At 42.5% G+C, this 24,517-nt stretch overlaps 1 protein-coding gene and 1 pseudogene across 2 annotated transcripts in view; one reads left to right on the forward strand and one right to left on the reverse strand.

Moving 5' to 3' along the window:
* Positions 1-396: 396 nt before the first annotated feature.
* Positions 397-24,517, reverse strand: part of PRORP (protein only RNase P catalytic subunit) — a 160,137-nt gene continuing 136,016 nt past the window's right edge. For both annotated transcript variants that reach the window (XM_062205265.1, XM_062205264.1), the window contains exons 6-8: positions 12,431-12,579; positions 3,195-3,390; positions 397-710 (exon numbers count right to left, since the gene is read on the reverse strand). In XM_062205265.1, the coding sequence (XP_062061249.1) occupies positions 579-710; positions 3,195-3,390; positions 12,431-12,579 (477 nt within the window). In that variant the 3' untranslated portion in view covers positions 397-578. The remainder of the gene's footprint in view (positions 711-3,194; positions 3,391-12,430; positions 12,580-24,517) is intronic.
* LOC133769710 (ubiquitin-ribosomal protein eS31 fusion protein-like) lies at positions 14,855-16,923 on the forward strand (annotated as a pseudogene).

Here is a 24,517-nt window from a genome sequence, read left to right on the forward strand (position 1 = left end):
AGCACCTGGCTCCTGCCATCGGAACAGCGCGGTGCGCCGGCCGCAGCGCGCTACCGCGGCGGCCATTAGAGGGTGAACCAACAGCAAAGGAAGACCTTTCTCTCTCTCTCTCTCTCTCACTGTCCACTCTGCCTGTCAAAAAAAAAAAAAAAGAAACAACATGAGTGGTCCAGGGCCACGTGGACTGGTTCAGGTACTAGTGGGCCTGGAAGTTGAGGTCAGAAGTCAGTAGTAGTAGTAGGTGATACCAGAAGCACTTCTGTCATGCAAGCTAAGCGGGAAGCTGGCCCTATAATTGAAATCCAGGCTTTACTATGTGCCAAGTTTACCAACACTGGACAAACTTCCGGAAACAAGTGTCAGAGAGAAAAATCCAAGTGGTTATGAAAATATATTGTATCTCTTTTAACTTAAAAAACATCAATTTATTGACACACAAACTGACTGGATCAAACTGTGTTAAATGAACACTTTTACCTTCAGGACAGAGGCAATGCCCTAAGTGAGCATCAACTTAAGAGCTCTGATGCCAACTGGGAGGGCACCCAAACCAAAATTTACCGGGGGGTTAAGTGTCTTTATGCCTTTTGGTGGAGGCAAAGCCACTTGGTTGGCACTTCATAGGAGTATCTTTTGACCAGGTCTTCATCATATGGTATGTGCCACGAGTCTCCAGTTGTCTGTACCACTGTGTCATAGCTGAGAATCCGCTGTTGAATTAAAAAGAGAACAAATATGAACAGCACTAAAGGGCTCCTTGGCCATTTCTTGTTCTTTATAATAATTTCTCATTTTGCTTCAGAGGGGTATTCCTGTCTTACTTAGCACTGGGTTTTCAAAGATCAGCTAACTGAAGATGAACTCTAATAGTAGAGGGCCTTTTTAATTTTTTTTTTTGGTGAGGGTATCATTCTTTAGGTTAAATACTCTTAAGAACATCACATTTACAGAATATTGAATCCTTTTTTGCCTTTAGTTTTATATAAGAGAGAACAGTTCTGAACACAACAAGGTAGACAAATAGTACCATGAACTCTCATGCATCCAGTTTATAATCAACTCATAGTTAACTTACGTCATTTAAAGGCCATCCATGGGAGTCAGTGCTGTGGTGTGGTGGGTTAACACCCTGGTCTGAAGGACTGGCATTCCATATGGGCACTGGTTCGAGACCCAGCTGCTCTGCTTCAGATCTAGCTCTCTGCTATGGCCTGGGAAGGCACTGGAGGTGGCCCAAGTCCTTGGGCCCCTGTACCCATGTGGGAGACCCAGAGGAAGCTCCTGGCTCCTGGCTTTGGATTGGTTCAGCTCCGGCCGTTGCGGCCATTTGGGGAGTGAACCATCCATCGGATGGAGGACCTCTCTCTCTGTTTCTCCTCTCTCTGTGTAATCTGACTTACAAATAATAAAAATAAATCTTTAAAATAAAAAAAGCCCATCCACTTCTCTTGCCTATTCTCCAACTGTATTATTTTGAAGCAAATCTCAGAGATATTATTTCTTCTATAATATTCCAGTATTATTTCTAAAACAGAGGGATCTGTTTTTTAATCTAAGATTAATACCATTATTATATTTAAGAATAATTCTTCATCAAATTTCTACAATTTACATTTTCCCAATTATTATGTATGTGCGTATATTTTTACTTATGGTTTCTTTGTTTGAAAAGGAATTGAAATAAAGTTATTACATTGGGACAGGTTGAAATATTTCTTAACTGCCTTTTAATCAGGAGCTTCTCTTTTCACCTCTACTTTTCTTTTTTTACTGTTTTTGAGAAAACCAGGCCAGATGTTCTATGTCATGACACAAACCTTATTTTGCTGACAATCTCTGTGGTATCATTTTATACCAAACAAACAGTAAAGTGAGGGGCCAGTGCTGTGGAGTAGTGGGTAAAGCCACCGCCTGCAGTGCTGGCATCCCATAGGGGTGCCAGCTCAAGTCCTAGCTGCTCCACTTCTGATCCAGCTCTCTATTATGGCCTGGGAAAGCAGTAGAAGATGGCCCAAGATCTTGGGCCCCTGGACCCAGGTGGGAGACCTTGAAGAAGCTCCTGGCTCCTGATTGGCCCAATTCTGGCTGTTGAGGCCATTTGAGAAGTGAACTAGTGGATGGAAGACTTCTCTCTCTCTCTGTCTCTGCCTCTCTGTAACTCTGCTTTCAAATAAATAAATAAATAAATAAGTCTAAAAAAAACCCCAGTAAAGTGAAATATGAGAAGTCATAATTGATGACATAATTGGGATCACAACTGATGACATCTCAGGTGTTTTCCCTATGTCCATTAATTTGGGGTTGACCTATGAAAACTTCTGCTCTAGAAGACTCTTGGTTTCTAGGAACTGGCTACTATCAAATGTCACACTGAAACTGAGATAAATCAAGTATTCAGAGCCTTCAACTAGTTTCAACATTGTTTTAGCCATGCTATATTCTTCCTATACATGTGGTTCAGTTTACAGTACATAGAGGGGGCCGGTGTTGTGGCGTAGCGGGTAAAGCCACTGCTCGCAGAGCTGGCATCCCATATGGGCACCAGTTCGAGTCCTGGCTGCTCCACTTCCAATCCAGCTCTATGTCCTGGGAAAGCAGTAGAAGATGGCCCAAGTCCCTGGGCCCCTGCACCCACGTGGGAGACCTGGAGGAAGCTCCTGGCTCCTGGCTTCGGATAGGTCCAGCTCCAGCCATTGTGGCCATTTGGGGAGTGAACTAGTGGATGGAAGACTTCTCTCGGCCTCTGCCTCTTCTTCCCTCTCTAACTCTGCCTTTCAAATAAATAAATAAATCTTTGAGAAAAAAAAAAAAAAAAGAAACTTGATTTTAAAAAAGGAGAACAGAGGCCGGCGCCGTGGCTTAACAGGCTAATCCTCCGCCTTGCGGCGCCGGCACACCGGGTTCTAGTCCCGGTTGGGGCGCCGGATTCTATCCCGGTTGCCCCTCTTCCAGGCCAGCTCTCTGCTATGGCCTGGGAAGGCAGTGGAGGATGGCCCAGGTCCTTGGGCCCTGCACCCGCATGGGAGACCAGGAGAAGCACCTGGCTCCTGGCTTCGGATCAGCGCGATGAGCCGGCCGCAGCGGCCATTGGAGGGTGAACCAACGGCAAAAAGGAAGATCTTTCTCTCTCACTATCCACTCTGCCTGTCAAAAACAAAACAAAACAAAACAAAAAAAGAGAACAGATACCATACCTGAAAGGTTATTTTTGATCCTGGAAACCTATTCATAATTGCCAGCTGATGTCCCTGCTGCCACTTAAAGAACAGGCGTTGGGTTTTGGCATCAGGCAGACAGGCCTTGTGGTCCCGCATCAGGTCTTTTGTGATAAACTTGCAGTGATTTCCTGAGTGCAGCGTGGCATAGAGAAGGAATGGGTCATCCTCGGAGCTGAATCAGGCATAAGAAAGGACACGATGAAGCACACCCAAAGAGGCAGAGAACAAGCACACCCAAAGAGGCAGAGAACAGCCCTTCACTGTGCCTCTTATTTTCCTGCTTTCCTAGAATGTCTCTCATTTCTTCAGCACCCTGAGTTCAGTGATACTTATGAACCAGCTAGAATTTCTCAGCTGGTGGCGATGGCACAGATGGCAAACTGAGGGGAAGGGTATGCGTGGATCTCCGACAGCTCACAGGGCACTCCCACTAAAAAGTGTAAGTCTGGCAACAGTGTTTTCTTCACACTCAAAAATTGGCTCACTGTAGGTGTTTTTCCTGTTTGCCTTGTTCATCACAGAGTACACTCGTTTTCTCTTTCTTCACCCAAATTTAAGAAACAGCCAAGAGACTACTAGGGAAGGATGACACTTTCTGGAAAACCACCGCGTAACTGGCTGCCCCCACAGCTGAAACTGGTATCTCAAAGCAGCGTGCGAGCAGCCCCTGGATCAGCACACGAAAGGCCTTACAGCTTTCCGAGGAGCAGTGACTCAGTCTCCGACAGACCCTGACCCTTAGCTCAGCCATTTCAGCATATGCACTATAGAAACAGCAGTAACTACCTTGGCTCAGGAAATTCAGGTCTCTACACGTGATCTACGAGGGCATTTCAAAAGCTTGTGAAAATCAGAATTAAAAGATGTTAGTTTTAGTGCAAAAAGTTTTGAAACCCATGCAAACTTTTCAGAATACGCATTTCCCATGATCTTTTAGAAGACTGCTTAGTATTTGCCTTGATTCAAATGACCCAAAGTAGGACCATTTAAAGTTCACTTTACAGATTGAAGTATTTCAAGTGAAATGATAAAATGACTGGAATTTGCCTTAAAAATCTACAGGAAAAAAGAGAATAAAAAAAGAAAATGATAATGTAGGAGTTTATACAGGACAAGGCGAGCAAACTAGATGACAGTTACGTGGATTCATTTCTCTCTGTTTTGGAGGAGGAGGGGAAGAGAACTGGACCCCTTTCCCTTATAAGCTCCAGTCTGAATACAGACTGCCCACTCAGCACTCAGCTCTCTACTGAGCCACCTGCCTGGCCTTCCAGCTGGCTCTCCATTTAACCATGTAACTTTGCTCTCCCCAGTCTGGGTGACTGGGCACTCTCTCAGATTCTGTCCCATCCATTCTTGCAGATGCCCTACCTCAATAAACCTTGCTATATTGCTTACAAAAATAAAAAATAAAAAAAAAGTGCTTCTTTGGCACATTAGTAGAAAACAGAGCTAATGTTAGAAATTTAAATTTTCAAATCCAAAGCCATACAAGGTCAGTAAATCAGTTTTTACCACTGAGCTTGAAAACAGCTGATGTAATAAATACAGGTCTCAGGGCCAGTGCTGTGGCTCAGCAGGTTAAGCCACCACCTGCAATGCCACATCCCATATGGGCACCAGTTCGAGTCATGGCTGCTCCACTTCTGATCCAGTTCTTTGCTAATGAACCTGGGAAAGCAGTGGAAGATGGCCCAAGGACCCACGTAGGAGACCCAGAAGAAGCTCTTAGCTTTGGCCTGAACGTTCTCTCTGTATATTTCTCCCCCTCTCTCTCTGCATTTAAAATAAATAAAATAAATCTTAAAAAGAAAAATAAATAAATACTGGCTTCAAAACAAGCAGTGAGACCAATTTTCAACAGGATTTTTTTTTTTTAAAGATTTATTTGAAAGGCAAAGTGACACAGAGTGATCTTCCATCTGCTGGGTCACTCCCTAAATGCCTGTAATGATCTGGCCTAGGCAAGTCTGAAGCCAGGAGCCTAGAACTCCATCTGGGTCTCCCACATGAGTGGCAAGGTCCCAAGTACTTGAGCCATCATCTGTTGCTTCCCCAGGTGCATTAGCATAGAGCTAGATCAGAACTGGAGCAGCGATATTGGATGCTGGTGTGGCAAGCAGTGGCTTAACCTGCTGTGTCACAACACTGGCTCTTCCAACAGGCTTCTTGATGAAACCATTTGCTTTTATCCAATTCTTCTATATAAGAAAAATAATGATGGTGATAACAACTAATATATATTTTCCATGTATTTTATGCTGTACCATGAGTTTTACATGTGCTATTTACAAATATTATCTCATTTAATCTTCTTAATAATACTGTGAAGGTTATATAAGAAAGGAGGATACAGAGAAGGGACACATCTTTCCCAGACAGGAAGTGGCAGAACAATGATTTGAACCTGGGGAGACTAATTCCCAAGCCTATACTCCTAATGTCTACCCAATACTGCCTAAAGTAACTCTATGAAGAACACTAAATTATTTACTCTTGGAGAAATGGAAGCACTTCCTTCCAGCTAAAGACAAAAGGGATTCGGTTTGGGATCTGGATTTGGGGTTAGCCTCCTGCTTCATGCACTGAGAGCCATTTTACCTCTTTAATGGGGGATGGGGCCGGCGTTCTGTAGTGAGTAAAGCTGCTGCCTGCAATGCTGACATCCCGTATTTGCTGCTGGTCTGAGTCCTGGCTGCTCCATTTCCAATCCAGCTCCCTGAAAATGTGCCTGGGAAAGAAGGAGGAAGGCCCAAACACTTGGGCCCCTGCACCCACGTGGGAGACCCAGAAGCAGCTCCTGGCTCCTGGCTTCAGCCTTGCTCAGCCTGGGCTGTTGTGGCAATTTGGGGAGTGAACCAGTGGATGGAAGATTTCTTTCTCTCTCTCTAACTCTGCCTTTCAAATAAATAATTAATTTAAAAAAAGAATAAATAGAGGGCAGACATTTGGTACAGTGGTTAAGATGCTGCTTGGAATACCTGCATCTCATATCAGAGTGCCTAGGTTTGAGTACCGGCATCCCATATTGGAGACCCAGCTCTGCTTCCAATCCAGTTTCCTGCTAATGTGCATCCTGGGAAGCAGCAGGTGATGACCGAATACTTGAGTATTCAAACTGAGTTCCTGATTTTCTCATATATTTAGGTTTATACTTCTATAGAAAATGTATTTTTGTGGTCGGCGCTGCGGTTCAATAGGCTAATCCTCTGCCTGCAGCGCCGGCACACCAGGTTCTAGTCCCGGTTGGGGCGCTGGATTCTATCCCGGTTGCCCCTCTTCCAGGCCAGCTCTCTGCTATGGCCCGGGAGTGCAGTGGAGGATGGCCTGGGTCACTGGGTCCTGCACCTGCATGGGAGACCAGGAGAAGCACCTGGCTCCTGGCTTCGGATCAGCGTGGTGCTCCGGCCGCAGTGTGCCAGCCACGGTGGCCATTGGAGGGTGAACTAACAGTAAAGGAAGACATTTCTCTCTCTCTCTCTCACTGTCCACTCTGCCTGTCAAAAAAATAAATAAAAAATATAAAACAACAGAAAAAAATGTATTTTTGTAAGCTACCGCAAATATTTTTTTTTAAAATGAGGTTGATGCTATGGTTTGGATATTAGTTTGGGTGTCTCCTAAAGGCCCATGTGTTAAAGGCTTGGTCCTTAAAGTCTTATGTTAATTGCACTAAGAGGATATAAACTTAATCTAATTATGGTGTTTGGAGGTAGGGTCTTGGGGGGAGAAGTAATTAAATTGGATTAGCTTAGGGACCGCAGCCAGCATTGTAGTAACAATGTCAGCATCCTAAATGGGTGCTAGTTCCTGTCCTGGCTGCTCCACTTCTGAGCCAGGGCCCTGCTAATGCACCTGGGAAAACAACAGAAGATGACTCAAGTCCTTGGACCCCTGGAACCCACATAGGAGATTCAGATGGAGTTCCAGGCTCCTTGCTTCTGGCTGGCCCAGCCTTGGCCATAGTGGTCACTGGGGAAGTAAACCAGCAGACAGAAGAACTCTCTCTCTCTCTCTCTCTCTCTCTCTCTCTGTAAGTCTGTATTTCAAATAAATAAATTTACTTTATTTTTTCTAAAGAAACATTTTATTTAAGGAATACAAAGTTCATGTATTTCATAAATACAACTTTGGAAATATAGTGATTCTTCCCACCATACCCGCCCTCCCACTCACACTCCCACCCTTCTTCCTCCTCCCATTCCTATTCCTATTCTTATTTTTTAACCAAGATCTATTTGCAATTAACATTTTTTTTGGTAGAAAAATGGAATAAATAGTTTATTTTATTAAAACTTTATCTCTACTTAGTGTAGGGTTAATCTTATGAGTACAAAATTAATTGAAAATGACCTCTATAAAACAGAATGGGAAAGGGAGAAGGAGGAGGAATATGGGTGACAGTATGGGTGGAGGGAAGTAGGGGGAGAATAATCACCATGTTCCCAAATTTGCACATATTAAATGCATGAAGTTTGTATTCCTCAAGTAAAATTTTAAACAATCCACTAAATTTTTTTAGAAATCCATGCATAGTTTTTTTCCTAACATTAATTTTCTATGAATGCTTTTAAGACTCCCCACATATTATTCATAGTTTGATTAAAACATTTTTTTCTCTATAATAAATTTGTGATGGTCTAAAAACAAAACACCAAGTCCATACAGGAGGACAAAGTCAATCCTAAAAATATTTTTAGTCATCTCTTTTAAAATACCAGAAAACAGAAACAGAAAGGACAAAACTAAAATGAAATTAAAATACAGTAGATTAATCCTTTATCAGTTGCATAGTTTGCAAATAATTTCTCCCATTCTGTTGGTTGCCTCTTCACTTTACTGAGTATTTCTTTTGAAGTGCAGAAGTTTCTTAATTTGATGTAATCCCATCTGTCAATTTTGGCTTTGAATGCCTGTGCATCTGGGGTCTTTTCTAAGAACTCTTTGCCTATGCCAATGTCTTGCAGGGTTTCTCCAATGTTCTCTAATAATTTGATGGTATCAGGTCAAAAAGTTAGGTCTTTAATCCATTTTGAGTGGATTTTTGTTTAAGGTGTAAGGTAAGAGTCTTGTTTCTCTTTTGATTTCTTCAATGACCCACTATCCATTCAGGAACATGTTGTTCAGTCTCCATGTGTTTACATATATGCTAGAGATTCCTGAGTTGTTGATTTCCTGCTTCATTCCATTGGGGTCAGAGAAGATGCATGGTATGATGTAGGTTTTTTTTTTTTTTTTTTTTAATTTGCTGAGACTTGCTTTATGGCATAGCATGTATTCTATCCTAGAGAAAGTTTCATGCACTGTGAGAAGAATGTGTATTCTGCACCTGTAGGATGAAAAGTTCCATAGATATCCGTTAGGTTCATTTGGTCTATAGTGTTGGTTAACTCTGTTGTTTCCTTGCTGATTTTCTGTTTACTATGTTCTGTAGGCAGCATATCCTTAAGCATCTTATGTAAGGCTGGATGGGTGGTGACAAATTCTTTCAATTTCTGTTTGTTATGGAAGGTCTTTATTTAACTTTCATTCATAAACAAGAGCTTTGTAGGGTACAGTATTCTGGGTTGACAGTTTTTTCTCTTAAGACTTAGAATATATCTTGCCATTCTCTCCTAGCCTGTAGGGTTTCTGATTTTAAGTCAGCTGTGAGTCTAACTGGCGATCCTCTGAAAGTAATCTGGCATTTCTCTTGTGCATATTTGAGAATCTTTTCTTTATGTTTTACCGTGATGAGTTTGACTACAATGTGTTGTGGTGAGGATCTTTTCTGGTCCTGTCTATTAGGAGTCTTATGTGCTTCCTCTACTTGGACGTCCCTTTCTTTCTCCAAATTAGAAAAGTTTTCTGTAATTATTTCACTAAAAAGGCCTTCAAATTCATTCTCTCTTTCCACACCATCAGGAACTCCTGAGACATGTATGTTGGGTAGTTTGATAGCATCCCATAGATCTCTAACACTGCTTTTTAGTTTTCTAATTTCTTTTTTGGTCTGATACAAGATTTCCAGAGATTTGTCTTCTAGCTTGGATATTCTTTCTTCTGCTTCATTTAGTCTGTTCTTAAGGCTTTCTACTGCATTTTTTATTTGTTCTATTGAATTCTTAATTTCCAATATTTCATTTTGATTTCTCTTTAAAATCTCAATTTCACGGGCAAAATTTTCATTCATGTCATGTATGGATTTCTTTAGTTTTTTTTTTAAACTTTTATTTAATGAATATAAATTTCCATTGTACAGCTTATGGATTACAACGGCTTCCCCCTCCCATAACTTCCCTCCCACCCGCAACCCTCCCCTCTCCCGCTCCCTCTCCCCTTCCATTCACATCAAGATTCATTTTCAATTCTCTTTATATACAGAAGATCAATTTAGTATACATTAAGTAAAGATTTCAACAGTTTGCACCCACATAGAAACACAAAGTGAAACATACTGTTTGAGTACTAGTTATAGCATTAAATCACAATGTACAGCACATTAAGGACAGAGATCCCACATGAGGAGCAAGTGCACAGTGACTCCTGTTGTTGACCCAACAACCTGACACTCTAGTTTATGGTGCCAGTAACCACCCTAGGCTCTCGTCATGAGTTGCCAAGGCTATGGAAGCCTTCCAAGTTTGCCGACTCTGATCATATTTAGACAAGGTCATAAAAGACAGGGTGAGGATAGTAACCAATGATCCTAAGAGTGGCATTTACCAGGTTTGAACAATTATACAGCATTAAGTGGGGAAGAGGACCATCAGTACACACAGGTTGGGAGTAGAGCCATTGGTGGTAGAGTAGAGGTTATGATTACAAAGGAATGAGGCCCAAGTGCGCTAGACAGGGTCTAGAACAAAGCACAGAGTCATTATTAGAGGAGCTAAGAAAGGTGCTGTCTAAGCTACAATTAGAATTTAACAGACTGAATTTTTATTAAGAGCTATGGGTTATTTAAATATGTGCTTATTTTCAAAGATTTGAATAATCACCTTGTAACAATGATCAAATTTGGTCTATGTTATGTCATGATTTTAAGGAATCTTATTTCAATCAGATATTTTGAATTTTGAGCCTTCTTGGCATTCTTGACAGGATTTCTTTAGTTTATGAATTTGCTTCTGATTATTTCTAAGTAATCCTACAATCAATTTTTTGAACTCCGTTTCTGGCATTTCTTTCTTTTTTTAAAAAAAATTATTTATTTATTTGAAAGGCAGAGAGAGAGAGAGAGGGAGAGGGAGAGGGAGAGAGGGAGAGGGAGAGAGGGAGAGAGGGAGAGAGAGAGAGAGAGAGAGAGAGAGAGAGAGAGAGGTCTTCCATCTGCTGGTTCATTCCCCAAATGGCCAGAGCTGTGCCGATCTGAACCCAGGAGCAGGAGCTTCTTCAGAGTCTCCCACACAGGTGCAGGGACCCAAGGACTTGGTCCATCTTGTACTGCTTTCCCAGCCAAAGCAGTCGGGACTTGAACCAGGGCCCATTTGGATGCTAGCACTGCAGGTGGTGGCTTTACAGCTATGCCACAGTGCAGGTCCCTCTGGCAATTCTTCAATCTCTTCATCTTCATATTCTAGTATTGAAGTATTGTATTTTTTGGGGGGCGTCAGTTGTCTTCCTCATTCTTGTTTCTTGAATTCTTGTGTTTATTATTAGGCATTTTGTGGTGATGCTCTCCCCCCACCCCTATGATGGCTTTTATCTTTGAAATATGCCTCTGTGGCTTAGTGGATTGTCTGTTCTTTCAACTCTCCTCAAAGGAAGCCAATGCCTGGGCGCTAGCCCCAGTACACACGATTTTCACCCATGCTTCCACGAGAAACACACAAAGGATCTATGCAGTCCATGGTGTGAATACAGATCCTGCAGCAATGACCCTCACCAGGCAATCAAGGAGTCCTGAGCCTGTGGAGCTGTCCACAGTGACTGCCCAACCACACCCTGTGCCTTTCCATGCAGCCATAGTTTTTTCAGAGTCCTGGCACACAAGGCTCCCACAGTCACAAGCACCCAGCCTCCTCTCAATTCTCCCAGCTAGACTCAGGCATCTCCTCTTGGATGGTTGTTGGGTGAGTGGACATGAGCAGGCACAGCTGCTATCTATGCCCAAAAAGGGCACCCACCATCTCTAAGAGAGAGATAAATGTGCCCCCCCTTTCTCCCTCTATTTTGGCAGGTATACTGTCCCCCACAGGGCTCCCAGGTGGACTCAATCCAGGCTCTTCCTGCAGCTTTATCTCCAGTAGCTCGGGCTGCTACAATCTGGTCTAACCTCACTCCAAAGCTGGTGCTGAAGATCTTGGCTGCCGGGGTACTGAGTTGTGCATGTTCATACCCTCCATGTAGGTCCACAGTGTCCCTCTAATTTGAGTGGAGTTTCCTCTGTTGTTTTCTCCCTAACTCTTCCCTGTAATTACATTCTGTCCACTTTTTAAAACTATCTTCCCCTAGAGTAGAGCAGTAAGCTCCTTCCCTCTTCTGCCATCTTTCACTTTTCCCCAAATGAATCTATTTAAAAAATAGGATTATCCTATTAGGATGGAGCTCCCATGACAAAATAGTAGTGGCTTTATAAGGTACAACACAGACACACACACAGCCCTCTTGCCATGTTATGCACTGTGCTACCTTGAGGGGCTCTGTTACCAGGCACTGAATTAGTGGGACTGCTGGATCTTGAATCATGACCCTCCAAAATTATAAGCTGAAATAAACCTCTTGGGAGCCAGCATTGTGGCACAGTGGGTTAAGCTGTCTGTGCAATGCTGGCATCCTATATTGGAGTGCTGGTTTGAGTTGCAGCTGCTCCGTTTCCAATCCAGCTTCCTGTTAAGATGCCTGGAAAGGCAGTGGAAGACGGTCCAAGTACTTGGGCCCCTGCCACCTACATGTCAGACCAGGATGGAATTCCTATCTCCTGGCTTCAGCTTGGCCCAGACTTGGCTGTTGTGGACATTTAGGGAGTAAAGCAACAGACAGAAGTTCTCTAACTCTCTCTGCCACTCTTTCAAATAAACAAATAGATAAATAAACAGATATTTAAAAGAATGAAATACACCGGTTTCCTTCATAAGTAGCCTTTCCTAGCTATTTTGCTTTAAGAACAAGAAGTCAACTACTGCAGTTGTGTACAAAACATACACATATTTTTAAAATGTCAAAAGTAGGTAGCTGATAAGCAGATGACTGGAATGCAGTAAAATTCACCTGATACTACTAATACTTACATGTCATCAGCAAAAAAACAGCTGGCTTGCTTTTGTATTTTTTCCATCTCATCCTTTCTCCACCGGGAACGCTGTGTTAGCATGTGCTTCCGGCCTAGGACCAGCAATCGCAGATTCTGCTTGGCTAGCTGGGAGACTACGTCCAAGAGCTAGAAAACATGAAGCCAACACCCAAAAGGGTCAAGGGAAGAATCTCAAATAAGTAGAGTGATTCTTCTAGCTGGTTACCTCAGTGGTACTCTTTACTTTTTCCTGGTAAGGGGTGAGAAAACAGCCCTAATCATTTCTCAACTTTGAAAGCCTTTCCCTATTACAAAGTAGTACGTGACATCTGCTTGCTGGTCATGCTGCATTGGGAAGGAGGGTTTTTGAAGCATAGACTACCTGCCCCAAGTGCTTGCAATGGACAGGGCAATAGCCAGGAGTTGGGAATACAATCTAGGTCTCCCGTCTGGTGGCAAGCACCCAATTACTTGCACTATCACCACTGCCTCCAAGGGTCTGCATTGGTGAGAGGCTGGAATTAGGAGCTAAGGCCAGAAATCAAATCCAAGTACTCTGTGGTAGAACTTGAGTATCTTAACTGCTAGGCCAAATATCTGCTTCAGGTATTAATTTTAGACTAGCTTCCTCTTATTCATAATTTCTCCCCATATAAATTTTTAGGACATTATTTCAAATTTTTAAATCAAAATTCATTCATTTACTAGGTTAGTTGTGAGACACTGTATTAGCACTTGTTATGCCTAATACACATGCAGACTCTGAGAATCTAATATTGAATTAGCAAAGGCTAGATGTTTTCTTTTTTTCTTTTTTTTTGACAGGCAGAGTGGATAGTGAGAGAGAGAGACAGAGAGAAAGGTCTTCCTTTTTGTCGTTGGTTCACCCTCCAATGGCCGCTGCGGCTGGCGCATCTCGCTGATCCGAAGCCAGGAGCCAGGTGCTTCTCCTGGTCTCCAATGCGGGTGCAGGGCCCAAGGACCTGGGCCATCCTCCACTGCCTTCCTGGGCCATAGCAGAGAGCTGGCCTGGAAGAGGGACAACCGGGATAGAATCCGGCGCCCCGACCAGGGCTAGAACCCGGTGTGCCGGCGCCGCAAGGCAAAGGATTAGCCTGTTAAGCCATGGCGCCGGCCAAGGCTAGATGTTTTAATATCCTAATATTACTAATCTTATTTTAGGAAGGAGTAGTTGGTTTGATTATCTCTAACAACTATTTGTAGATCTGTGCACTGAATAGGAGCTAATACTCAAGCAGAGAAGACTTACATCAGTGTAATGACCCCAAAGTAGCTTTACAATTAGCAAAATATAGTTATTTCCTCCAAAGATAGAAATAGTGGCTTGGGTATTCATTCAACATCTATTTCCTAGGCTTTTCTATGTGTAAGGCAAATAGGAGTTTTCATATCCTGCAAAATTATAAAAAATCTGGTCCCTGCCTTTAGAGAATGAGTATCTAACATTTTTTGTTAATTAACTATCAAGCCTCGGAAAATAAATATGCTGGCTCTACATATATTAAGTGTTTAGTAAATACTTTTTGATTGCTAGAGGATATGTCCAGTATCTGTTTTTATCCATCATAAAAACAGCTTATATGAAACATGAAAAATATAAAATATGAACCAGAAGAAAGATGAAGAAACAAACTAACCACACATAATTCATTCTCCAAAGTCCATCAATATGGATTTACTACTCTTTAGTCTATGCATTTTATATAATCTTATAAGCCATTATTTTAAAAATTGGGCTAGTCATCAAAAATAAACATTTGTACTAAAGAAGTCTGATTCATAAATTAAAATACCTCAAAAGACATTGAAAGTTTATTTCTTTCAAGATGCAGTTAAAAATTCCTCTTTTAAAAAGTTAATCTGAGGTTACAGACTGTTTTATTTTTAAGATTTATTTATTTGAAAGTCAGAATTACACACAGAGAGAAGGAGAGGCAGAGAAAGAGAGGTTTTCCATCCACTGGTTCACTCTTCAGATAGCCGCAACGGCTGGAACTAGGAGCCAGGAGATTCTTCCTAGTCTCCCACGTGGATGCAGGGACCCAAGGACTTGGACCATCTTCTACTGCTTTCCCAGGCCACAGCAGAGAGCTGGATAGGAAGTGGAGAAGCTGGTACTTGAACCGGTGCCCATATAGATGCTGGCACTGCAGGTGGCAGCTTTAACCATTAAAACATGGCACCATTTTCAATAAGCCCAGATATAAAATGGCAATTCCTATTCATAAATAGGAATAGTAATTACTTTCTTTTATTTCCATATGAATCTTCACAAAGGTATTGTAAAAACAACAAAAAATTCAAACAGCAACAATTTTATATAGTGTTTGCTTGAGCTCCCGTGCAAGTGGAAAATTGTAGTTTAAAGAAAAACATAATTCACAGCCACATCCTGGTTTAGATGAATGGCCCTGAGCTTACTAAGATTAAGCTAAAGCTGGGGGTTTGGGGTAAGAAAGTTCAAAAACCCTTAGTCTGAACCATTCTGGACAGCATCTTATGGCTTAGAGAGCTTTATTAGCTGGGAAATGGAGCAAATGTACATCACCACATCTCTCCCACTAAGTACAACTAAATACCAGTACAACTAAAAACCCTGCATATCATATTTAAAATAAATATAAGATTGGGGCTGGCATTGTGGTACACTGTGGTGCAGCAGGTTAAGCTGTGGCCTGCTGCACCAGCATCCCAAATGGGCACCCAGATGTTCCACTTCCAATCCAGCTCCTTGCTAATAAGCCTGGGAAAGCAGCAGAATATGACCCAAGTTCCTGGGCCCCTGTATCCACGTGGAAGACCTGGAAGAAGCTCCTGGCTCCTGGCTTTGGCCTGGCCTAACCCGGGTCATTGCAGCCATTTTTGGGAGTGAACCAATGGGTGGAAAATCTCTCCCTGTCTTTCCTTCTCTCTCTGTAACACTGTCTTTAAAAAAAGTAAAAATAAAATAAAATAAATATATAGGATGACTGGAAAGTATAGGAAAACAGGCAAACTGGCTAGAGGCCTCAGGACACGAGGAATGACATAGTGATGAGTTCCTTGGGTTTTCTTTCTGCCTCCTATATCCCATACTTAGAGCTGAAGGAACTGTCAATGTGGAAATGCCAATGCATGCAGACAAAGCCCAACATGTCAAAGGACCAGGAAAGAGGCACTCTTGACATAGAGAAAACTTGGTAAAATAATAACACCAATAGACTATGATGTTTTATATATGTGAGCATATGTATGTTACACCTAGATTGACTACTATAAATGCGATACAAGGGGCCAGCACTGTGGCATACTGGGTAAAGCCGCCATCTGCAGTGCCAGCATCCCGTATGGGTGCCGGTTTGAGTCCTGGCTGCTCTATTTCTGATCCAGCTCTCTGCTATGGCCTGGGAAAGCAGTAGAAGATGGCCCAAGTCCTTGGGCCCCTGCACCCACGTGGGAGACCAGGAAGAAGCTCCTGACTCCTGGCTTCAGATTGGCAAAGCTCCAGCCATTGCAACCAACTGGGGAGTGAACCAGTAGATGGAAGATCTCTTAAGATCTCTCTCTTTGCCTCTCCTTCTCTCTCTGTGTAATTCTTTCAAATGAATAAATAAATCTTTTAAAAAATGCTATACAAAAGAGATATACCCAAAATATCATAAATCTTTAAAAATTCACGGTAGAGAAATAAAAATGGAGATTTAAGAAATGTTCAAGTAGTCCACAGGAAGGCAGGAAATACAAAACAGAGGAACAAAAAACTGAGACAATAGAAAATAAAAAATAAGTTACCAGACAAGAGTCCTAGCACATCAATAACAACACAAAGTGTAAAGGCTCTAAATACACTAAAAGGCAGACGTTTGGCAGAGGTTATTAAAAAATATGACCTGTGCTTTTCTTCCCACCCTCTCTGGTGGGCCTGCCACCAGGGTGTAAATCTTTGCAAAAACTCTTCAGGGAAGACCCTCACACTCAGGGTTGAACAGATACAACAGAAAACGTAAAGGCCAAAAACCAGGTTAAGGAAGGAATTCCTCCTCATCAGCGAAGACTGATCTTTTTATTATTTATTTATTTATTCATTCATTCATTCCTGGGAACATTCTTTCTTTAGGAAAAGCAAGGTTGAGAATTTTTTGATACATGACATCGCTAGCAAGCAACTGGATGATGGATGAGTTTTATCTGATCACAACATTCAAAAGGAATGCACTCCTTATCTTGTGTTGAGACTTGTGGTGGTGCCAAGAAAAGGAAGAAGTCTTACACCATTCCCAAAAATAAGCATAACAGAAAGAAGGTTTAGCTGGCTGTCTTGAAGGACTAGAAGACAGACAGATGAGAATGGCAAAATTAGTTGCTTTTGTCACTTTTGAGTGCCCTTCAGCTGAACACGGTGCTGGGGTGTTTATGGGCAGCCACTTTGACAGACATTATTGTGACAAATGTTGTCTGACTTACTGCTTCAACAAACCAGAAGACATGTAATTATATATGAGGAGTTAATAAAACACATTAACTAACAATAATAACAAAAATATGACCTGGGGATGGCGTTATGGCATAGCAGGTGAAGCCACTACCTACAATGCCAACATTCCAAATGAGCTATCATTCGTGTCCCAGCTGCTCCATTTGATCCAGCTCCCTGATAATGGGCCTGAAAAGGCAGCAGAAGATGGCTCAATGCTTGGACCCCTACCACCCGTGTGGGAGACCAGGATGGAGTTCCTGGCTCTAGGTTTGGGCCTGGTCTAGCCCCAGCTGTTGTGGTCATTTGGAGAGTAAACCAAAGGATGGAAAATTTGTGTGTGTATGTGCGTGTCCTTCTTGTTTTGTTGCTCTTGACTTACGAATCAATCTTAAAAAAAAAAAAAAGGTAAAGCCCTCAAACCAAAAATTAGACCTTCCAAGGAAGGACCAACGGGTATATGACAAAGATTCAATGCATACAAGAATATCACTTTGTAAAACTCAATCCTTCCCTGGAACCAACAAAGAGCTAACCGGTTTAGATGGAAAGATGAAGAGGTTCCTTGAGCTCAGAGCAGTCCTAACTAGTGAAACTGAGATCCACCATGAATCGTGCTCAATTCAGAGAACTCAAGAGATGGTGGGTGACAGTTCCAGGCTTGCCTACTAAAGGATCTAGAATTTTTACCACATAATAGACAAAAAGTAACAGTACACAGAGCATATTGGAGCATATCTAAATTACGGATTTGGGGTTTTTCTTTTTGATATTTCTTTTCCTTTTCATATAATTATTTTCCTTGAAATACTTATCCTTTATCACTGTATTTTCTTTGTTCTGATTACTGTCTGGACTTAATTTTCTTTCTTTTTTTTTTTTAATTTTTTTTGACAGGCAGAGTGGACAGTGAGAGAGAGAGACAGAGAGAAAGGTCTTCCTTTTTGCCGTTGGTTCACCCTCCAATGGCCGCCGCAGTAGGCGCGCTGCGGCCGGCGCACCGCGCTGATCCGATGGCAGGAGCCAGGTGCTTCTCCTGGTCTCCCATGGGGTGCAGGGCCCAAGCACTTGGGCCATCCTCCACTGCACTCCCTGGCCACAGCAGAGAGCTGGCCTGGAAGAGGGGCAACCGGGACAGGATCGGTGCCCCGACCGGGACTAGAACCCGGTGTGCCGGCGCCGCAAGGCGGAGGATTAGCCTAGTGAGCCGCGGTGCCGGCCTAATTTGAATTTTCTGTCTACTATTATTGAAGATATCTAAAGGATAATTCCCTAAAAACCAGAAGAAAAGAACAAATTTCAGATTAATATTTTCTGGTTTGGCTTTTTCTGAAATTTGGTTTACCTTTTGTGGGAAGAGATAAGGAACGTTCTTTTTCAAACTCATAAGTGACACACTTTTGGCATAAAACCATAGAATGAAGAGTAGTTCCTGAGTCTAGGGTAAAAATATGGTTGGCAGAGTTACATGTGTTAGAAATAACTGTGTGTAGGGAAGCTCAGGAAATAGAAAAGCTGCCCGAGAGGTGGGAGAGGTCAATGGGAGCAACAGCTTGTCTGAGTAATCCTAAATAGCAAATGCAACTTCCTTTCCCCAGTCTTATGACCTGCTACCTCCCCCTCTGCAGTCTCTGGCACTTCCTGGGGTTTTGTGTACTGCAAATATTCAAAAAACCCTAAAGCTTTTGGGAACTGACATCTATAGAAATTCTAAATTCTATACCAGTTCTTCAGCAAGGTAACTATAATCAATACACCACATATATTTGTATAAGAATACTCATTATTTATATATTTAAATTTATATATAAATATAATATATATATATTTATATTTATATATAAAGGTATACCTTTAGGAAAAAACTTAAAAACAGTCTTTGGAAACAACTCAAATGTCCACTGACAGACGGGTAAGTAAAATGACAGATAAATAAATGGATATAAAAAATAGATTATTATTCAGCCTTAAAAGGGGATGAAATTCTGATACATGCTACAACATGGATGAACTTTGAAGATGATGCTAACTGAAATAGCCTAGACACTACAGGCCAAAAATACTGAAGAGACTCCACTTATGTGAGGTACCTAGAGTCACAGACAGAGTAGAATGGTGTTGGATGGAGCTGGAAGGGAAGAGAATGAGGATTTATTGTTTACAGGCTACAGAATTTCAGTTTGGGAGGATGAGAAAGGTTGCACAACAATGGCAGTAAAGTAACTGCATGTTTAAAAATGTTTAAAATGATATGTTTATTTTACCACAATAAAAAGTTTTATCATAGAAACTAAGAAATACAAACAAAAGTAGGCAGAACAGTATAATGAACTGCCTGTCGTGTAGTCATTGTCCAACTTCAATAATTATCAGCTCATGGCCAATTCAATTTTATCTACATACCTTCTATCTATCCATCCATCCATTCCATCCATCCATCCTTATCAATATGGCCTTTTTCCAGGTCATTTTGAAACAAATCCAAGACATTATATTATTTCATGTATAAATTTGTCAGAACATATTTCTACATATAAAGATTCTTTAAAAAAATAAGCACAACACTATCATCACATCTAAAAAATTAACAATTCCTTAATATAAAGTATCTGAGCCTTAGTATCATATTTATGAATATTTAAAAAATATTTATTTTTATCAACTTGAAAGGCAGAGTAACAGAGAGAGAGAGAGAAAGATCTTCCATCTGTTGCTTCACTCCCCAAATGCTTGCAACAGCCAGGGCTGGACCAGGACAAAGCCAGGAGTTTGGAACTCCATCTGGGTCTCTCACTAGGGTGGCTGGGACCCTGGCACTTGAGCCATCTTCTTTTGCCTCCCAGAACGTTTTAGCAGGAAGTCGGATCAGAAGTGTAGATGCTGGGACTACAGCCACCACTCTGATATGGCATGTGGTGTTTCAAACGGCATCTTAACCATTTTGTTAAATGCTCACCTCTACTTTTTTTTTTTTTTTTTTGGGGGGGGGGGGACTTCCATACTGTTTTCCATAATGGCTGTACTAATTTATCTTCCCACCAACAGTATGCAAGGCCTTCTTTTCTCCACATCCTTGCTAGCATTTTTTTTTTAAATAAGAGCCTATCCTATTAGAGTGATGTAATAATAGTTCATTGTGTTTTTGATCTGCATTTCCCTAATGATTAGCTTATATTGAGCATTTTCTCATGTATCTGTATGCCATTTATGTGCCTTTCTTTGAGAAATATCTGTTTAGATCTACTGCTCATTTTTTTAAAGATTTATTTATTTACTTGAAAGTCAGAGTTACACAGAGAGAGGAGAGGCAGAGAGAGAGAGAGAAGTCTTCCATCTGATAGTTCACTCCCCAATTCACCGCAATGGCCAGAGATGTGCCGATCCCAAGCCAAGAGCCAGGAGCTTCTTTTGGGTCTCCCACGCAGGTGCAGGGGCCCAAGGATTTGGGTCATCTTCCACTTCTCAGGCCATAGCAGAGAGCTGGATTGGAAGTGGAACAGCCAGGTCTCGAACCGGCGCCCATATAGGATGCTGGTGCTTCAGGCTAGGGTGTTAATCCGCTGTGCCACAGCACCGGCCCCTACTGCTCATTTTTAATTGGATTATTTGTGTAGTTTTTTGTTGTTGTAGTTACTAAGTTCCTTTTTTTTTTTTTTTTTTTTTTTTGACAGGCAGAGTGGACAGTGAGTGAGAGAGAGAGAGAGAGAGAAAGGTCTTCCTTTGCCGTTGGTTCACCTTCCAATGGCCGCCGTGGCTGGTGCGCTGCAGCCGGTACACTGCGCTGATCCGAAGCCAGGAGCCAGGTGCTTCTCCTGGTCTCCCCATGGGGTGCAGGGCCCAAGCACTTGGGCCATCCTCCACTGCACTCCCTGGCCACAGCAGAGAGCTGGCCTGGAAGAGGGGCAACCGGGACAGAATCTGGCGCCCTGACGGGGACTAGAACCTGGTGTGCTGGTGCCACAAGGCAGAGGATTAGCCTGTTGAGCCACAGCGCCGGCTTACTAAATTCCTTATACATTAAGGTTATTAACCTCTTGTCAGATGGATAACCTGAAAATATTTTCTCCCATTCATGGTTTCCTTTGCTATACAGAAGCTCTTTAATTCAATGAAATTTCATTTGTTTATTTTTGCTTTTGTTTTTTTTGTGTTTTGAGGTCTGATACAAAAAATCCTTGTCCATTCCAATGTCCTAAATTGTTTCCCCTATTTTTTCTTTTGTAGTTTCAAGTCTTACATTTAGGTCTTTAATCCATTTTAGGTTGATTTTTGTGCATGGTGAGAGACTATGGGGAGAGGTATCCAGGGTCTGCTGTCATTCTGCACATGGATATCCAATTTCTCCAAGACCATTTACTGAAAAGACTGTCCTGTTTCCAGTGCATGTCCTTAGCTCCTAAGTCAAAGATCAGATGACTATAGATGTATACACTTACTTCTAGGGTCTCCAATCTGTTCCACTGGTCTATCCATCTGTTTTTATTTCATTACAGTGCTGTTTTAATTACTGTAGCTTTGTAGTGTGTGTATATATATGTATATGTGTGCTTATTTACTTAAAGATTTATTTATTTATTTGAAGAGTTACAGAAAGGGACAGACACAGAGATCTTCCATCTACTGTTTGACTCCCCAGACGGCTGCAACAGCCAGGGCTGAACCAGGCTTAAGCTAGGAGCCAGGAGCTCCATGCAGTTCTCCTATATGGGTAGCAGGAGCCCAAGCACTGGGACCATCCTCTGCCCCCTTTCCCAGGCCATTAGCAGGAAGCTGGATCAGAAGAGGAGCAGCCAGGACACAAAATGGTATGTGCCGGTATCACAGTACAGGCTGGCCCCTGTAATGTTTTTAAAAGCCAGATAGTATAATGCTTCCTGCTTTGTTCATTTTGTTCAAAATTGCTTTGGCAACTGGGATTTTTTTTGTGGTTCCATACACAAATTAGGATTTTTGTCTAGTTCTATGAAAAATGTCACAGATACTTGGATAGGGATTGCACTGAAACTACAAATTGCTTTGGGTATGATAGACATTTTGTTTTTGACAGGCAGAGTTAGACAGTGAGAGAGAGAGAGAGACAGAAAGGTCTTCCTTCCGTTGGTTCACCCCCCCAAATGGCTGCCACAGCCAGCGCACAGCGCTGATCCAAAGCCAGGAGCCAGGTGCTTCCTCCTGGTCTCCCATGCGGGTGCAGGGCCCAAGCACTTGGGTCACCCTCCACTGCCTTCCCGGGCCACAGCAGAGAGCTGGACTGGAAGAGGAGCAACCAGGATAGAACTGGCGCTCCAACCGGGACTAGAACCCAGAGTACCGGCGCCACAGGCGGAGGATTAGCCTAGTGAGCCGCGGCGCTGGCCGTGAACATTTTAACAATGTTGATTCTTGGGGTAGGTGCCTGGTTAAGATGGTGCAGTGGTTAAGATGCTACCTGAGGGGGCTGGCGCTGTGGTGTACTGGGCTAATAATGAGCCTCTACCTGCAGTGCCAGCATCCCATATGGGCAGCCAGTTCTAGTCCTGGCTTCTCTTCTTCTGATCCAGCTTTCTGCTAAGACCTGGAAAAGCAGTGGAAAATGGCCAAGTTTTTGGGCCTGCACCCACCTAGGAGATCCAGAAGAAGCTCTGGGCTTTGGATCAGCCGAGCTCCAGCTACTGTAGCCATTTGGAAAGTGAACCACTGGATGGAAGACCTTTCTCTTTCTCACTTCCTCTCTGTCTGTAACTCCACCTCTCAAATAAATAAATAAAATCTTAAAAAAAAAAAAAAAAAGAAAAAGAAAAAGACGCTGGGACACCAACATCCTGTATCAGGGTGCCTAGTTTGAGTCCAAGCTACTCCACTTCAGATTCAGCTTCCTGCTTATGTGTACTTTGGGAGGCAGTAAATAATGACTCAGGTACCTGAGGTCTCTGTCACCATGTGGGAGACTCCAGTGGCATTCCAGGCTCCTGTTTTGGGGCTGGCACCACTCTGGCTGTTGTGGACATTTGGGGAGTGAACCAGTTATTGGAAAATCTCTCTCTCTCTCTCTCTCTCTCTCTCTCTCTGCATTTCAAATGAAGTGGACCAAAAAAAAAAAAAAAAAAAAAAAAAAAAAAAACCAAAAAAACCTAATATTGATTCTTCCAGTCAATGAACACAGGATGCATTTCTTTATATCAATGTCTTATAGTTTTCATTATAGACATCTTTCACCTCTTCAATTAAATTTATTCCTAAGTATTTTTCTCTTCATAGCTATTAGAAATGGGATTGCTTTCCTGATTTCTTTTTAAGGTAATTCATTACTGGTATATAAAAATGCTATTTATAAAAAAATTTATTTATTTATTTGTTTTGAAAGTCCTAGTTATGGGGGCTGATGCTGTGGTGCAGCAGGTTAAGTCTTTGCCTGTGGCACTGGCATCCCAGATGGGCACCAGATTGAATTCCAGCTTCTCCATTTCTGATCCAGTTCCTTGCTAAAGGCCTGGGAAAGCAGTGGAAGATGACCCAAGTACTTGGGACCCTGTACCTACGTGAGAGACCTGGATGAAGCTGTTGGCTCCTGGCTTCAGATCTGCCTAGCTCTAGCCATTGCTGTTATTTGGGGAGTGAACTAGTGGATGGAGGGCCTCTTTCTCTATCGCTCTCTCTCTATCTGTAATTTTGCCTCCAAAATAAATAAATCTTAAAAAAAAAGCCACAGTTATAGAGAGAGATTCTTCATCAAGGTCTCCCACATGGGTGGCAGGCACCCAAGAACTTAAGCCATCAACCACTGCTTATCACAGGCCTTCAACAGGGAGTTGTATTGGAAGTGCAGCAGGGGTTGGCACTGTGGCATAGCAGGTAAAAGGCACCATCTGCAGTGCTGGCATCCCATGTAGTCGCCGGTTTGAGTCCTGGCTGCTCCACTTCCAATTTAGTTCTCTGCTATGGCCTGGGAAGGCAACAGAAGATGGCTCAAGTCCTTAGGCCCCTGCACCTGCATGGAAGACCCAAAAAAGCTCCTGGCTTTTGGCTTTGGATTAGCACAGCTCTGGCCATTATGGCCATTTGGGAAGTGAACCAGCAGATGGAAGACCTCTAGCTCTCTCTGCCTTTGCCTTGCAAATAAATAAATAAATCTTAAAAAAAAAAAAAAAGAAGTGGAACAGCCAGGATGTGAACCAGTGCTCAGGTGGGATGCCAGCATCGCAGGTGGCAGCTTAACTCACTATGCCACAATGCTGGTCCCACTGCTACTGATCTTTGTATGTTGAAAAAAAAAATTTTTTTTTTGAAAGGCAGAGTTATAGAGAGGCAGAGGCAGAGAAAGAGGGGGGTCTTCCATTAGCTAGCTCACTTCCCAGATTGCTGCAACAGCTGAAGCTGAGCTGATCCGAAGCCAGGAGCTTCTTCCAGGTCTCCCACGTGGTTACAGGGGCCCAAAGACTTGGGCCATCTTCCACTGCTTTCCTAGGCCATAGCAGAGAGCTGGATCAGAGCAGAGCAGCCAGGCATGAACCAGCGCTCATATGGGATACTGGCACTGTAAGTGGCGGCTTTACCTGCTATGCCACAGCGCTGGTCCCTGTATGTTAACTTTGAATGGATTTGTTTTTAAACATGAAAGCAACTTCAGAATAT

The sequence above is a fragment of the Lepus europaeus genome, chromosome 11, assembly GCF_033115175.1.
Source record: "Lepus europaeus isolate LE1 chromosome 11, mLepTim1.pri, whole genome shotgun sequence".
In the NCBI taxonomy this organism is placed as follows: Eukaryota; Metazoa; Chordata; class Mammalia; order Lagomorpha; family Leporidae; genus Lepus; species Lepus europaeus.